This window comes from Centroberyx gerrardi, chromosome 20 (genome assembly GCF_048128805.1).
Source record: "Centroberyx gerrardi isolate f3 chromosome 20, fCenGer3.hap1.cur.20231027, whole genome shotgun sequence".
Taxonomy (NCBI): domain Eukaryota; kingdom Metazoa; phylum Chordata; class Actinopteri; order Beryciformes; family Berycidae; genus Centroberyx; species Centroberyx gerrardi.
This window is the reverse complement of record NC_136016.1, coordinates 4,788,185-4,806,156: the sequence shown is the minus strand read 5'-3', so window position 1 is coordinate 4,806,156 and position 17,972 is coordinate 4,788,185. Positions and strand designations below refer to the sequence as shown.

Here is a 17,972-nt window from a genome sequence, read left to right as displayed (position 1 = left end):
GGACTGGAGACAGGCGCTTCACAAAGTCACAGTCCTGCCAGGCAAAGTGTTTGGCCCAGAGCAGCAGCCCAGGAAAGAGCCCACTCTGCCAGCCCACTGTGCCTTTGGTGGAGGGCAGACGATTCGGGGGTTACTCTGTGGCCAAATATATCCTTCCTGGTACTGTCCCTGACTCATATCAAACAGGCCATTTAGCCATTTCGCTTTCTGGAATGACACAACACCTCTGCCTTCACACACTGCCCACAGACTGGGGATGAAAAGTAGCTGTTTAGCTATATCTCTGTACAATGCATCAGACTTCTTGAAGGTTTATGGGTTTTTTTTGTATGTGGTCCCTGTTAAATAAACTTAAACTTTCTATAAAGAATGATGATGAGGTTAAGTTTAGCTAAAATTAATTAACTGTACATTTACCTCTCAGATATTGCACAACTTGGATTGATAAGCAGCCTCTATGTGTCACATGTTCTGTTTTGTGCGTAGGCCTAGTTCCTCTCATAGGTAGGTTTTATTAGTTGGCATTTTGTTTGGTTTGAATTCAGCAAAAGTAATCCCCATGCTGAGTGATTGCTGCTGGCTTGGTGGATAGGGGAGGAAGGGGGCTAAGTGCGTTAGTCTGCCTGATTTTTTTCAAACTTAACTACTGCAGCTCTCATGTGACAGTTGGCTGACTTGGCACATGCTTGCTGCATCCACCAGATTCAGCAAATTTCTATGAATCCACACAGACAGTGCAAGTTCAGCTATGGCATTACCAAGAAAAATATCCATATTCATGTGACAAGCCTTTAACTCAAATTTCATTTGGTAATTTGCCTATTTTAGAATCATATCCCATTGTATTTAGTCAAATGGATTTTCATACTCAAAGAGTTAAATTCTCCACAAGGTGGCAATACATACAAATCAGATACAGGAAAGCATGTTATGTGTCTGTTAGTCATGTTTTCATCATTATGATACAAAAAACTTGAATATTTTTGTATATCTTGTAATATTTCTAATCTCTTAAGAGGCACTGTGATAATGTCTAAACACTGTGATGATGTCATCAGTGATGTTCAGGGATGCTGATTAAGGTATTTGGTTGTGATGTACTTACCTGTTTTATTATAGAAATCTAAATGTTAATACACCTACCAGCCTATGCCTAATTAATGTTTGAATGTCACTTATTGTATTTAGAACAACTTCTTCTCTGATAGAAAGCACTTCATCGCAGCATTGCTCTGCATTAGATCTACACACAGGTAAATATACTTGTTGAAGCCAAAAGGTGTTGAATTAAAGAGAAAGATGATCCAAATGTCTTTCCCTTTTAAGTCATAGGTATATTTTATTATATATTTATATATTGCAACTCCAAGGAGAGTTATAAAGTCTCAAGTAGAGAAAGCAAAGTCTCAGAAAATAATGTGTGTACTAACTACTGTATATAGAGATACTTTGTCCACAACACACTCCATTCATCATACATTATAACTGTATCTCTTGGGAAGAGAGGGAGGGAGGAGGAAACGGTTTCTCTCATCTCCTCAGAAGGGATAAACAGTGAGTTCTCCTGTCTTACCTGACCTCAGGTCAGGCTGCACTGTGACACTGCAAAACATAATCTATCATTGTGAACAAGGGGCCTCTTACAGCGCTGGAGCAGAGAGAAACTGAATAGGAAAATAGGAAAGTAAAAGTATGTGTTCAGACAGGTAATCATGATTAATAATCATGAAGAGAACGCTCTGATAAAACATTCAACATTGTACAATCTTAAGACTTTCATGGTTATTCTCCATAGACATTAGTTGAGACATTTCTTCTTGAGAAGCTAGCTGCTGACTAACACTGTACTCTTGTAACAGAAACAGCAGGCAAATTCTGAGTATGCTGATCATGCAACAATGAAAGACATTTGCACCCTGTCATATTTGCACATTGCCACATGCACTTTCAGTCTTTTACTTATAATCTTATAACCGTAGCAACAAGTTTAAACAAATTAACAAACAGAGAGTGAGACCATCTGAATGTAGAGTCCCACCTGCTCTCTGCTGCTCTATCTTTTCTTTTCCTTTCTCTGCCTGCACTGTATGAAGTCCCGCAGCTGCTGTCATACTACGGTTGAGCTGTTTGTGTAAAGCAGAGCGAACTTTCACATTGTCACCTTTAGCTTCTGCAACTAGAACTAACGTTTCCTCTTTTCAGCTGGTGTATCAGGGTGTTAGTTGGGTGAAACTCCTCTGTTCCATCTGGCTGTTAGAGAAGACACCCTCTGTTCTGCTGACGGCCTCCATGGGCCTAAACAGGCCTAAACTGGGTGTAGAGGCTGCTGAAGGACATAGAACATGCTGTCAAGAGAGAATGCCAGTAAGCTGCTCTCCATGTAAGATCAAACAGTTTCCAGAGACTGTCTGCTGAAATGTCGTGAGCCTTGACATTTAGGAGGATGGTGTCTGCTAAAAGTCCTGTTATGTCTGATAAACTTATATCTGTGTGTTATATCTGTACCTATAGGGATCATTCAAAAGTGTAGACCAATGGGATATCAGTTACAGGCAGAGACAGGCAGTTGTATTTGATGGAAGGGCGGAGGGGCGGGACTGTTCAAAACTCTGTGACCGTTTTATTGGTTGAAATTTTTATGTACGCCGCCTGGTCACCACTTAAGATTTTCCGTTTTCCAGGATGTAAAAGTAATGAGATTTTGATATAAAGATACAAGAAAATAAATGTTTTGGCTTTTTTTTTGGACATAAATTGTCAAATAGCTGTATGGTATGATAGTTAGAATGAGCTAAAAACAAGAAGCCGAGCTGGACAGAATCCAAATAATCATCAGAGGAGCAGGTGTCGCCTCGCAGGTCTTCCCCTCACTTCAAAGCAGGCAGCAGTGCAACTGATAAGCGTCATGCAGCGACCACAGCATCCACTGCATGACCTGCCCCCCCCCCAGTGTGAGGCAACTGCACCATCAAAGCACTGAGAAACCACAGCCAGTTGGCAGAATAAAACAAACCGCCTGACTGTTCAGACTGTTCAATCAGGCTTTTTAAACAGACATTTAAAATTCCCCAACAGTGTGTCATATAAAATTCAGAAATGTTTTGATGATATTTGCTGTATTTCTGTTCTTTATTGCTAGCATGAGGTAATAAAGTAAAGTCAAAGTCAACATCGTCAGCATACAGTAAGACCATGTTTTCTTCTGCCTTGAGACCTGCAACGAAAACCTATTAGGTGTGCAAATACATCTGCTGATGCTTCTGGACACATCTTCAGCGATGTTTCCTGGAATCATTGGGTGTTTCAGGTCTTTCGACATCATACACCCTCATCCAGGCGACCCAGCTGAGGCTGATCAGACCTCAGCTTGTGTCCAGATGGCTTGCTAGCTTCTCTGTGCCCCCATGGCTCTCTTCTCTTGAGCCACAGCCATCTTGAGGCTCTCTCTGCCGCTTCAGTGGTGTTGCGGACGGCTCCTATCCTCCTCGTTCCCTCGATGCCCAAAAAAACTGACAGCTCTGGACAGGGATCGGACAGGCCTCTTCCAAGCAGTCTTCCCAGGGGACTGTCCAGCAGCTCCAGCAGGACAGCTTGTTTGGTGGACAGGAGAACGATGTCTGGTCTTAAGGTGGTGTTCGCAATGTGGTTGGGGAACTTCAGTTGCCTCTCGAGGTCTACCGACAGCTGCCAGTCCCGTGCAGAGGCCAGGATTCCTGCAGATGTTTTTGCAGAGGGCTTCGGCTGCTCCCTGGTTCTGACCATGTGTGAAGGTTTTGACGGGATGGGAAGCACATCATACACCGCCTGGATGAGGAACTTGATCCGGTGGGACTCAGCCCGGGTCACCTTCCTCTCTAGCGCGTTCTCCCATCTCGTCCAGGCACCCTGACGCCTCATTGCCACCATCCTGCAGGATCTCTTCTCCTCACACTGCTGCTCTCACTTCCTCCTGGACTAGGTGGCACTTCTACTTCCCTTTGGTGGATCCCAGTCCAGCTCTGCCCCGTGTCACCACTCCTACCAGCCTGTTGTGACGCAGCCTTGATTCTGCCTGCAGAACAGCTTCCTCTTTTTTGTTATTAAATCAGACGTTCTTTTACTTTCACATTTAATAGCTGCCAAAACCAAGATACAAATAAAGGGTTAGGTTACTCAAGTTCGACATATAAAAACAGAAACTAAAATACAGTGGTAAGTGTGCACATCCCTTATAATTGTTATGATTGTCTATTAAGCATGGCTCATTTTTCTGCATCCATAATTAAATTAATTAAACTTGAATGTGTTGTTAATGCACAGGTGTATAGGAATATTTTGCCATAGATTTTGTGTAGCAACATTATGAAAGGTGAATTGTGCAGGGTCCAATTTAGCTTGTGTTCATTATAGCTGCTGTGCAGTGTAATAATATGCAGCATTTGTAGTTAAAATGGTGCATAATATGTGATACTTTCTAACGTTGTTAGGACATCAAACATGAATCTGAGTTCTCCTTGTTGGGTTTAATGATGAAATAAAAAATAAATTAGTTTAAAGGAATAGTTCACCCAAAAATAAAAAATCATCATCTACTCACCCTCATGCCAAATGAAACACAGGTGAAATTTGTTAGTCCATATAACACACAGGGAGGTTGCCAGCACAACTTCGTAGCAGCCTTCTCCAAAACAACTGAAGTCAGTTCAGAGTTCCAAAACAAAAACAGCCAAACAATCACACTGTGAATAGAAATACCTATACACCATTATTTGTTGCAAATCAATCAGCTGTAGTTAAGATTTGCACTAAATTATGGTGTAAATATAGGTCTTTTTGGAACTCTGAAGAACTGGTCCCCACTGACTTCAGTTGTTTTGGAGAAGGCTGATATGGAGTTGTGCTGGCAACCTCCCTGTGTGTTATATGGACAAACTTCACCTGTGTTTCAACTGGCATGAGGGTGAGTAGATGATGACAGAATTTTCATTTTTGGGTGAACTATTCCTTTAAATCTCTTTTTTTACACTTTTGTGCTTTTATTTTGACACCCAAACCATAAAGCCTGTTATTGGTTATTCTGGCTAGCTTAACTCATCTCTGAAACGTGGCATTACACAAATAGATGGAAAATCACAAATATTTTTACATCCAAAACTGCAAACTTGCCAATTCACAAATAAGTTTACAGACTGTGAATATGGTTCAGCTATGCAAATGGATATGAAAATATTAAAATACTGTTAGATACATATCACTCCATTTATTTGAGCACTTGTGCCACTGCTATGGGTTCAAATAGACTTTCATCAAGTGTCATCAAATGTTTTAACCCTTAAAACTGCCAGTCTAAAGGGCACTCTTTCATTACAAAATTCTATGCAACATAATGCAATATGATCTTTTAGTATTTGTTTTACAGCTATAGTTTCACTACATATTTACTGTATTGATTCCACTAAGTATTTTGGTGCAATTGTGTTGTACTGTACAAACTTTATGCTTTTATTTTGAAGGCAATATTGCCTCATGTTCAGTCTAGTTTACTGTGGGTTGATTGATGCAGCTTGATTGGTTACAGTTTGCTTAGCTGACAGGTGACAGGACCAATCAGTGATCTGATTTGAGAAAAAGGGAAACAAGCTAGTGAAAAAGTAGTGGAAAAGCTTCTGTTTCTATTTAATTTTGTCGATCGTCTTTTTTCCAGTGGAAATGTGTGTTTGTGAGTCGAAACAAACCTGATTCAGCCTAAACCAATCAAATCTAAGCATATATAAGATGCAGCTGATCTAAATCAGCTCTGGTCCAGGTGTCAAGTGCCCTCTGGTGTCTCTCTCTCTCTCTCTCTCTCTTTCTCTCTCTCACTCACACACACATTCACACTGGTGTAACCATGGCAGACAACAGCGGTGAAAAAAACTACTGTTCATACAAAGCGTCCTGACTTTGAAAAATAGTTTATTTTTATGCACACAGTACATCAAAGATAACTTTTGGCAATGGTATTCTGACAACAAATAAAAGCTCACTGTATACAAGGTCTAAATGGCTGCAATCTGAATAGATTTAGATTCATATAAACTGTTGCAGCAGGCATCAATCTGAACTGACTCAACACATAAAGAATTGACAATTATCAAACAGTAGAAATATTTGTAGAGGAGCTTTTTTTTCTCCTGTAATTGCATACCGTTGTCAAATGGTAGTTCATAAACTTGCTTACTAGTAAACAGACATATTACAGTCAAACCTGAACATGGAGCCGTTGCATTGACATCATTAGTGCCTCATGTAATTTTCAATGTCACTGTGTTAATATAGCAGCCAGTTGAGCGACACAAGACAAGACTCATATTAGATATTATCCATATTAGATTTTCAAAATAAAATTAAACCCTGAGCACCGAGTTCAAATATAATTACAAAATGCAAATTAGAATTTAGTCCTGCATTTTCATTCATCTTGATGCATATAAAGGGGTTTCATATGTTATGGAGGCACTGCATACAGATTTGATACCATGCAATGCGGTAAACATGCAACTGACCTTCAAAATAAAGCTCATAATCAGCCCGGAAAAGTCATAACCATGAAAGAAATACAGCAAAATAGAAGCTCTCGGGTAAAAAAAAACCACATGCAGCCAACATGTCAAAACACTTCAACTAGAAACCTTCACTTCAAAAAATATGTATAGTTTGTAAATGTACAAGTAGCTCATATTCTGTTTGGTCCAATGCATCAATCCCATTTTCAGATGACCAAAACATCCTAGTTGTGTGTTTTTAGAGCATTTATTGTTAAAGCTTGAATGCATTCTTCCATAAATTCAGAATATACTCCGTTTACTTGGCTCTGAGTCGTATCCATGACACAGTGTATGGCCTTTGTCTGGATCCGGTCGGTACATTGCATGATACTTGATACTTGAGTTTTGCAGCAGCAGATGATTTTTTCCAAGCTTATGGAAATCCACTTTCAAGATGCTTCAGGAAACAATGCGTACTTCAAAACGACACAACAGAGACGGTGTTCTTTCCCAGCTTATGGCAGCTTTGTGTGGGCGCACTTACTTCTGTAAGCATCCTCCACTCTTGCAGATTGGTTTCTTTGTGACATCCTTGTTTGTATATTACCAGTGATGCAGTGGAAAATACGAAGGAGGGTAAAGTATAATTTCCAGTCGCTGATCATCATAAGGCAAACAACCGCCAATGTGAACAAAAATCAAGAAAAGCATTAAAGGTCCCATATTCTACACTTTCCAGTGTTTTATTTTCTGTCTTGAGGTCCATTCAAAGCTGTGTGTGTGGTGTCATGTACCAAAAACACTCTCAATCCATTTTTTCACGTTCATTTTCCAGCATCTCTCTGAGCCTTACCAAGAACAGGCTGTTTCTGTCGTTGTGTCTTTAAGGCTCATTAATATTAACGACCCTCTGTTCTGATTGGCTAACTGTTTCAAGAGTGAAATGTGAGACACCGCAGCCCGGCAGCTACAGGTAGGGAAAACTCTCCGGTAATAAACAATGACAACCGCTCAACCGCTAGAGGCTCGCTTTTCTAATATGGATTGTGTGGATTTAGTTGGCGACCGTGCGTTTTGATACTTTCACCATGTTTAGATAGCACATCCAACTCCTTTATAATCACAGAGGCAAGGGGAATCCTGCTTTACATGATATGGGACCTTTAATTTATGTTTTTTTTTCCTTAAAAGGCTCTGTCTTCTTACATCTTAAACCACTTTGATACTATTTACTATGATGTATACTATGAATTTCCCTCATAAAGATTCATGTCGACATAAAAATATGGGTAAACTCTATTTTGCAAATAAAAATGTAGGTCTGAGTTTTGGTAGGGTTTACCCTCCGTACATCCCTGCATCTGGCATATAGAACAGGCTTCAGCGTTGGATTGCTCCATTGATCAACTTTTGGCTTTTAATCTTGGAAGGACTAACTGTCATATTTTGGGAGCAGCAATGAGTTTCGAGGGCCTTCTCCTCCTCCTTTATGTCTGCACAAATTGCTCCCAGCGTGTCTCTGTCAGTCCGTCTGTTCGTTCAGAGTGATGGGAGGAGGAGCGGAGGAGGAGTGGAGGAGAGGAGGACGGGAACGAGGAGGTGAGATTCAGAAGTAGCTACAGCAGCTTGACTTCTCCTTCTGTGACTCAATGTATTCATGGATCTGGAACTTGGGTTCGCTGGGATGCTGGACGGCCCGGTGCTTCAGCTCCCTTCAGAAAAGACAGAGACGGTTTTTCAATTAACCTATAACTAATCCACAAACATATGATCGACTCCCATAATATGCTTATAGGGTTAGATCCATATATCAGTTTGCTGTCCTGTCAGCCTGATATTGGCTTTTTATTATAAATCAGATATGGGCCAGTTAGTGTCATCAACTAGTCAATATGTTTTAATTATTATTTTTATATGTCTGAAGCAGAGAAGTCATTCCAGTGTGGTGTGGGAGGATTTTATTCAAAAGTCTGTAAAACCTGCAATGAAATCTGCCTCGCCCTGCCTTAAGGAGCTGCTAACCTTAAAAGAATTTAATTAATCTGGGTTTCAGTGGAGAGATTTAGTGTCCCATGATGGTCTAAATGCTGTTTCGGAGACTTTTCCACCCTGACAAGAATAACATTCTGGGGGAAACACTGAATATTTGTCATTTGTTGGCATGAAAATGGCAAAATGCAAAGATATGAAGAGAAAAAGGAGGAAGCCCTGAAGCAACTGATAATGTAATAACTGCAAGATAAGGTAAAATTGGTTGAAAAGGTAATAAAACATGTTAATGTAATAAATTACTGGATAATATAATAACATCATACGATTACATTAAACAGCCATTATGATTTCATAAGGGATGTAACATTTTTAACTGATGATGTCATAATAATAATAATGGCTAATTATGTTATAACTCATAAGAAGAATGAAATATTACATCATCAGTTAAAAATATGTTACATCACCTCATTACACCTTATGGCCAGTTAATATAATTATGTTCTGTAATTTATTACATTCATAAGTTTCATTACATTTTCAACACATTTAGAGGGAGATGATTTTATTACATTTAGACAAGTTATTATATTATCCGGCAGTTTTTACATCATTAGTTTCTACCCACACACTACTAAACATCAAAAAGAAGCAGAAAATCCTTTCATGGCATTTAATAATCCATGCTGTGCTCCATAAAAACACCAGCAGACAAAAGTCACATTTTGAATTAATTAACAACACTTAGAGACAACATATTGAATTGACACTATACTGGCTGTAGTGTTAAAAGCCCATTATAAAACGGATAGTTCCGGTCCTTAATTATGATTGGCTGAGCTGCGTTCGAAGCCGTTTTAAAATACTCTATAAACACACACCTGTGACCGCATCACATCAGTATTACTGCGCCAAACAAATTGTCTGTGTCTGCGTCTGTGTGTTGCTTGGCAACCATTCTGCTAAATGTTGCTGAAGAACTACATTGCTTGGCGGAAGAATGATTATTTGTTATCAATAAATTATTGAATTTTTTTGTTGCTGTGTGTTTATTTTATGAAACCTGTAACATACTTGGCCACAGCGTTGAAAGCCAGCTCCACGTTGACCCCGGTCTTGGCACTAGTCTCCATGAATGGGACGGAATACTCCTGAAGACATGGGAGAGCAGGGAGCAACAACAGTGAACAGCAGAGCAATGATACACTCCTATAAACTGTATCATTTATGCTTATCAGTCATAGAGTAATGAATAAAATCCTCACTCTGGCAAGCTTCTCTCCTTCATCCCTCCTGATCACCCTTTCACTGGCCATGTCAGCCTGACAGAGAGAGTCACAACATGATAGAGAAACCAGATTAGGACCTGGGTCAGATTAGATCCAATATAAAACATGCACTAAATGGAAAGCAAGGCTGGTTTGGCTTGGAATAAGGAAAATCAGGGCTACTTTGTGGCAAAACAAGAATCAAAATAATTCCAAGGCAACTCTCTTTTCTGAAAATATGAAAAAGCCTTTATGTATTGGGATATTGCATCTTGCAAGGTTAAAAATGCACCATAACAATATACTGTGTATGATGGGAAACCCAGCAATATTTCCAGACTTGACACACAGATTATGTTTCTTTCATTTGTATGTCAAAGCTTATGTTTAATACCCTGATTTGCTTATTCCTTTTCTGTATCCTATTATGATTTTGCTACTGCAACCGTCCAATTTCTCCATGGGGAATCACTCAAGTTCCATCTCACATAAATGTGAATGAGAATACATCTGTGCCTTAGCATGTGTGTCTCCTATCATATGAAACCCCAGTTGTCCAGTCGGGTTTCGTCGAGATCACGTCTCTCCAATTCACTATTTTCTTCTCGCTCTTTCCTCCACTTGCCCGTGCCTCTCAAACAATCCTTCCTCACCTTGTTGCCCAGCAACATGATGACTACGTCCCTGTGTGCATACTCATGGATCTCTGTTAACCATGCCTAATACAAGAAAGATAGAGAAGCAGACAGAGAGAGAAAGTGTGTTGATTATAAAGCCTTGAAGGCAGGTAAACACACACACACACACACACACACATTCATATTGGTTTTCATTGAAGGCTATTTCCTCAATTGCCCATTTGTCCAGGCTGACTTACCCTGATGTTGTCAAAGGACGATTTGCTGGTGATGTCGTACAGGAGGAACAAGGCTTTGGAGAAAGAGTCAACAAAAAGGGATGAATGACTGTATTTCCCTACTTCAGTAATCTTCCTGGGTAAAAGTATGGCTGTGAATTGATAATTTTGAGTATTATCTATTCCTCTCACCCTGTGCATCTCTGTAATATGCATGCGTGACACTCCTGAACCTTTCTTGGCCCGCCGTGTCCCAAATCTGAAACAGAGAAAGACAAGTGATTGCACGCTCAGGCTTTTGCAGTTCTTATGAAACCGTTTTTCATTTAGAGCCTTAGGAAATCGCTGGTGCCCGAGCGGAAACAAGGCCAGCGCCTGAACAATAGGCTACTATTGTGAAAGCATGTCAAGTTTTCACTGGAAATGATTTACTGACCTGCAGTTTCACCTTTACGTTGTCAACAGTCACCACTTTATTCTGAAGGGAGAGGAAAAGCAGAGGAAGTTAGAGTCGAGACAGATTAACAATTGAGTAATGTAGTCATTTGTACTAGCTGCTTGCATCTACATAAAAATACACACACACACCGTGAAGCCGATGCCCACTGTAGCAGAGAAGGAGCCAGGGATGAACTTGCCCTGGTCAAACTGCACCAGTAGAGATGTCTTTCCCACTCCGCTGTCCCCGACCAGGATCGTCTGCCAGATAAACACACACACACATACAGCACAGCAGTCACATCAGTGTGTGTGTGTGTGTGTGTGTGTGTGGGCCTGAACATCAGACACAGTGTATGCACCTGGTAGGTTTAGAACAATAGACTGCTTTGTTGATATATTGGCCTGACATTTTTCTTTTATTATCAGGTCCAGTCAGTGTGGTCCACCTCTGATATGATGGATATGATGCAGTTTGATTCATTATTTACTGTAGAATTGATCAATACTACACTGGGTGTCTATGGGAAGCCCTTAACATGAATTGATTCTACTATGATATTTTGATCAGATTCTATACAAGTATGCACAAATACATTTTATTATTATTATTATTAGTAGTAGTACTAGTAGTAGTAGTAGTAGTAGTATCCTGAGAGAGTTTTAGTGTCCCATGATGGTCTAAATGCTTTTTTTGACAAGAATAAAACTCTGGGGAGAAACACTGAATCCTTTTCATTTTTAGGGCTTTTTTCTTTGCAAGAAAAAGGTCAACTTTAAAGATACTGAATATCAGCAGAAAGTATCAGCTATCAGCAGCTTCAATCCAAAACATATCTGTGTCTGTATCAGCCTTCAAAAACCCATATCAGTCAAACCCTATAGCAGCCAGTTATATCATTTCAAATTGTGAGTCAGCGTCTGCGTCAACTTGAGTGTTTGTGCGTGCGAGCGACTCAAATAGCGCTTCCTCGACAAAGAGCTTGACAGTGCACCAGTAATAGAGTGTGACTCACAAGCTGAAGGGGATCACCTTCAGGCAATGAAATGAATGAAACGCAGCATCAGACAGCATCCAAGTTAGCCACCAGGGACCAGTGGTCAATACTTCATCTTCTGCAGCCCGGGCGTTTCATTTGTACATTTATGTGGGAAAGTCATACTGAGGTCCAATGAGACACAAGGTCACCTGAACTGAGCCGCTCTCAAGAGGCTTTGTGTGAGTTTCGCTACTGAAAATGCAGGCTGAGGATCTTTATTTCTCATTAAACAAGACAAGAAAGTCAAAAGTCACGTTTTTTTTTTTTTAGCAAGGGATAAAATGTAGTCGTCGGCGTACGCGGGCATCGGGTTCAACTGTAACTCAGTTTCGGCTTAACGCTTTTATGAATAAACACTACTGAGATTGAGAGAGGCAGAGAGAGAGAGAGATAAAGACGGAGAGAGGGAAGGATTAGTGTTAGTATTACTGAGTGTTGGGATGCTGGAACAGCTTTTCCCAACAGCCCTGTTACAAGTTTTACCGACTCCCTTTGATCTCAGCATTTAGAGGGGATTTCAGTGGCTTTCTCTGTTTTAAGAGAAAAGCTTCACACCTCAGCTGTGAATAAAATATGGATTGTTGCACTTATGCGAGCCGCCTGCGTCGCCAGATAATGGATTCGCGCCAAGGGATGAGAACAGTCGCCCGATTCGAGCTGAATATCCATATCAAGTTTACTCGGGCTTTGCCAATAACTTCAATAATAAGTTATTCTGGCTTTCACATGCTCTCCGTTGAGAGAGAAGACAATAAATGTGTTTCACAAAGATCTCTATGTTTAGTCACTTATGAAAAGCAATAAAACCTTCAAGGCTTTCGGGAGACTTGGAGGCGTAATAGTCTGGCGAGACGGGTTCAGCTTTATTTAAAGCAGGTTAAAAATGGAAAGAATAATTACAATGTCGCACATACAGTAGGCATGACTTATATATACTGCAATCCAACAGAAGTATTAGTATTTAATCTAATCCTCATCCAACATTAATGCATCTGTCGCTCGGACATGACTGACAACCCATTAAATCCCCACACACACACACACACACACACACACACACACATGATGGTGTGTGTGTGTGTGGGATAGGGGTATGATGCTGTTACCGTGGTAACAGGGGGTTAGCTGGGAAGTGAGCCTGCCTCGGAGACTGGAGGCAATTAGGTGGAAGCACCGCAGATGTTCGGGAATTTGACGTGGATGATGTAGACGGTGACGATGATGTGTGTATATGTGTGTGTGTGTGTGTGTGTGTGTGTGTGTGTGAGAGAGAGAGAGAGAGAGAGAGAGAGAGAGAGAGAGAGAGAGAGAGAATTCGATTTGATTAATCTCCAGGGCTCACGAGAAGCTTGTTAACTGCCAGTGAATTTCCATCCTTCCTGCTGGAGCCCCAGTTGTTCTTATGGAGAAGGAAGCTTCCATAAAAGCAACACATAGAACCAGAAGTCCTAGAAGCTCACAAGCGTTTAAACTGGATGTAAAGTAGTGCGTGTGTGTGTATGTGTGTGTGTGTGGTGATCCAGAGAAAAAGAGAATATGTATACACTCCAATAAAAAGCATTCTATACTATACTAGAATATAGAGCTTATACCATAGCAGAACCATTTTCGGTGCCATGAAGAACCTTTTAAGAATGTATGACATGCTCCAAATCAGTAGTATTAAAGGAACTTTTTAAGAACCACACTGGGTTATTTATTCTGATTTACCAGTTTTTAACTTATTTTAACAAATCAGCTCTTTTGGGTCACTACCCTAACCAAAAAATGCTAACTAAAGAACGTCCTTTTTTTGGTGTGTAGGCATAACTCTTCAGGGGAAAGAGAGGGTGTGAAGTGAGAAAAAAGCTACTGCACCTACGAGGAAAGAAAAGGGAAAGAAAATGAAAGAGAGAGTAGTCAGTGCTGCATGGCTAAAAATCAGTCAGACCGAGGACCATGGGGGAGCAGAACGGGCAGATTGGACAGATTGCCTCGTTCATGCTGTTTATCTGAACCTACTATTTGTGACTCATGCGAAAGGACAGCTTGTATTGTTAGACTTTACCCCCCGACAAAACACCTGCTCCCCTCACAATGCAACACTCTCTCTCTTTCTGTCTTCACTGACACACATAGAAGTAGTGCTCCCATGGCAATTAAGGGGCAGCTGGTCAAAGTGCACAGTGGTTACATTAGACTAAACCGGTTTTTGTCCCATGGGACCATTAGCCTATATGGGAAAGCTCAGTTTGTACCAAACCCAGGCTAATGACAGAAAGTCACTCAGCAGCAGCCTTGGCCTGATGCACAATAAGCACTTGTGACACTTTAGTTGAAGTGCATTGTGATTGTAGCAGATAGTGTCTATGTGCAGATTATAAGCCCACTGATCAAATTTACTCACAACATAATCATCAGACAAATGGAAAATTAGATTCAATTTAACATCATGTAATTAGTTAATTACCACATTAGCGCCTGGAAAGAAATCAAAGTCTCGCTGCACTGCTTTCCCCCAGTGACCTATATTTACAAAGAGTGCAGCTTGGCAAACGGAAGTAGGGCATTACAGACCAATGGCAAAATATAATGAAACGCAAACCTTGATTGAGACAGCTTGCCCCAGTCACACTGCACTGGAGATGATATCGCGCTGCAGCTTCGTAAGGTAATGCGATATGACATTTAATTGATCCGCGAAGGAAAATTCTCTCTTCTCCACAGGGAGGTCAGAGGTCGGGGTCAGCTGCACAATACCACTGGAGCCGGTAGGGAAGTCAATGGCTGAATCCCAATGCCCAGACTCTGGAACTTTGGTTCACTGGTGCTGAAGTGCTCAGCCTGTTTGTGTGAATTCACAAGGGTGCAAGAGTTCCAAAGCACTTAAAAGGGCATAATGGGACACGCTGTCTAATTGCTAACAGTAGGCAGCGCAGAGCAATGCATTAGCTAATAGGCTGCATTAATAGCTCCATTAGTGTGGAAACGTAGCTAATTATTCTAATGTATAATTAGCTAATTATTCTAATATTCTAAATTTATGATTCTCCTCTGCCTTAGGCAGTGAGATCTGATGTAAATATCAGATCAAGAGTAGAATCAGGAAGGACAGGGGAAAAGAAAATTAAAGAAAAACATATGGGTTCACTCACAATGTGTATCTAAAAGTGGGAGTATTTGTTGTGTTCTTTTATCTTTCTATTTTACTTGATTTGATTATTTTAATGCAATGCATTTTGCTTGTTCTTTTATATGAATTTTATCTTTTATGTCTTTTATCTGGCTTTTATTGATGTAAAGCACTTTGAGCTGCATGTTGTGTATGAAAGGTGCTATACAAATAAAGGTTATTATTATCATTATTATTATTAATGTGCGATAACTTATGCAGAAATGCGGCATGTTGTGAACAGTTTTCTTGGTGCATTTTATGTCATCCTATCAGTAACACAGTGAACTATGGGAAATGTGAAAAGTTGCAGACTAGTAGTACACTACTGTCTCGTATTCTGCAGGATGGTAGTATCCTTTGGGTCAACACATAACTCAGACTAACTCCAGCAAGCTCATACACCAAATATGAGAAACTCGGATGCCTGACTTACTCCCATATTAAGGTTATTGCTACTCCTTTCACTTTTGGTTTTCGCTGTCTGTGCAAACTCAAACCCATATAGAGTTATGGGTACATTTTGATAGTCAGGAGTCAGGAGTTTCAAGAGGACTGCACAGATTTCTAATGGGGTCATCTATTCTTTCCCATGTATGGAGGTGAGCAACTATTACTGAAGGGGAACAGTCTGTTAACTGGTTTATTCATGGCATCAAGGAGACTCAACCACAGAGTATCAAAGGTTCATGTAATCAGCTTAATAAGATCTTAACCTGGGTATGACCAATGCCTGGTTTACTCGATAATAGGCCACCCTGCCATCCTAACCTTATGATCTTTACCACTGGATCATAAACCGATATTGACACACAATATTCAAACAAATAAAGGAAACATGAGTTTACAAAAGGTGGGAATGTAATGACCAAATACAAAACTTGCTCTACATGACCCTCAATCTGTGGAGCTGCGAATGTAAATGACACAATAAAACCTCAAACCTATTTAAACTAGTCAGTGGGTGGATGCTGGACGTGGACCCGGGTCTTATAATCGAAGGAAGCCCCGTCCCGCCCTGCTGACCCTAATGAAGCAGTAAGTTGATAGAAGTAAGGGGAACAGCAGGAGCCTTAAAAAGTGACCACCCAATATAGAGGAAATGATGTGTTTGGGCAGATATGACGCGTAACAAGCCTGGAAAGCGACCAACTAATCTGCATCAAGATCAGCACCGCGGAGAGCGCACGGAGCAACGTACAGGGACATACTGTACGTTATAAAAAGTAATCATAAGCATCACAGAAAATGTGAGCTTTCATTGCTTTAAAATATTGAAGGGTACAAAAAAAAAATCTAATTTCAAAGTGCTTTACAGTTTGTTGCTTTTTGTAAGGTGGATAGCACCAGAATCCAGTCTTGCAAAGTTCGGAATTTGTGCATGAAGTATTTAAAACTGTCCTGTAATGACTGGATGTAAAAGCATAATAATTAACAACCAACTCGTCATACCTTGTGCATTAAATCCTCGTCGTATAACGGAGCGGGGGGAGTCTTTGGCTGGTCGTCGGTGGTCTCTGCGGAGCCTTGGGCGCTACCGGGATGGATCTCCGGGTAAGCCGTGGTGTAGTACGCCGAGATCGGCTCCATCGACTCCATCCGCTCCATCCTCTCGTCCTCCTCCAAGTGTCTACGACGGAGGACGCCGGCGAGGAAAATACAGCTGACTAAACCGCTCACAAACTCTCGCTCTGTCTCTCCCCAACCATCCGATCCTTCCGACACAGCGTCCACCAGCAGCACGGAGCGCTACAGTTGCCTATGTAAGCTCCTCCTTTGGAGTGAATCACAAGGCTGCAGGCTGGGCTGCCTACATCACTTGTCACTGGAAATGCAGTCGTGACCATTCACCCACGTCACGCCAAATGTAAAGGCGGGGGATGTGATGATGAGGAGGATGATGTGGGGACTGGGAGGATGGGCGCATGTAGGGATGAGGAGGATGAGGAAGATGTGGGGATAAGGATGATGAAGAAAATCAGAGGATGCGAGGATGAGGAAGATGTGAGAATGAGGAAGACGGGTGGATGTGAGGATGAGGGAGATGTGAGAATGAGGAAGACGGGTGGATGTGAGGATGAGGGAGATGTGAGGATGTGAGGATGATAAGGATGGAAGGATGAGGTGGATGAGAAGATGTGTGGATGGGAGGGTATGAGGATGAGGAGGGTGTGAGGAAGAGGAGGATGAGGAGTACGGGAGGACGTGTGGATGGGAGGGTATGAGGAGGAGGAGGATGTGAGGAAGAGGAGGATGAGGAGTATGGCAGGATGTGTGGATGGGAGGGTATGAGGATGAGGAGGATGTGAGGATGAGGAGGATGTCAGGTGGAGGCTGATGAAGAGGATGAGGATGATGATGTGAGGATGAGGATAAAATGAGGATGAAGAGGATGCGAAGATGTGAGGATGAGGAGGATATGAAGATGAGGAAGACGAAGAGGATGTGATCTCATCAGCATTTATACACATAACCTGTATCTGCACATGACCTATGTCTCTGTGAGCTGATACATAGACTATATCATAACATATATGATACTTTCATCTGTAAATATAATCTGATAATGTGAATAGCCTACAATGTACATTTGCACATATGCCACCTGGACACATTTCTGTATTAACTCTATCTGTCACTGTTGATAATGTAAACAGCTTACAATGCACATTTTCATGCCTGGACACATTTCTGTCCACATGTTCTTCCATCTATACACCA

The 17,972-nt window shown here is 41.1% G+C and overlaps 1 protein-coding gene across 1 annotated transcript; it reads right to left on the bottom strand.

The window, feature by feature from the left end:
- Positions 1-8,112: 8,112 nt before the first annotated feature.
- Positions 8,113-16,859, bottom strand: LOC139929864 (ras-related protein Rab-37-like). The gene is made up of 9 exons (XM_071922922.1): positions 16,704-16,859; positions 11,211-11,321; positions 11,059-11,100; positions 10,815-10,881; positions 10,644-10,696; positions 10,420-10,485; positions 9,764-9,820; positions 9,573-9,649; positions 8,113-8,218 (listed from the first exon to the last, which is right to left on the bottom strand). Exons 1-9 carry the CDS (start codon positions 16,857-16,859, stop codon positions 8,113-8,115), a joined length of 735 nt encoding a protein of 244 aa, XP_071779023.1.
- Positions 16,860-17,972: the final 1,113 nt, after the last annotated feature.

Coding starts and splice junctions, on each gene's coding strand:
- LOC139929864 (XM_071922922.1), bottom strand. CDS start 16,859: ATGGAGCGGATGGAGTCGATGGAGCCGATCTCGGCGTACTACACCACG. Junction 10,882..11,058: donor ACGTAAAGGTGAAACTGCAG/GTCAGTAAATCA, acceptor TCTCTGTTTCAG/ATTTGGGACACGGCGGGCCA. Junction 9,650..9,763: donor AAGGAGAGAAGCTTGCCAGA/GTGAGGATTTTA, acceptor CCATGTCTTCAG/GAGTATTCCGTCCCATTCAT.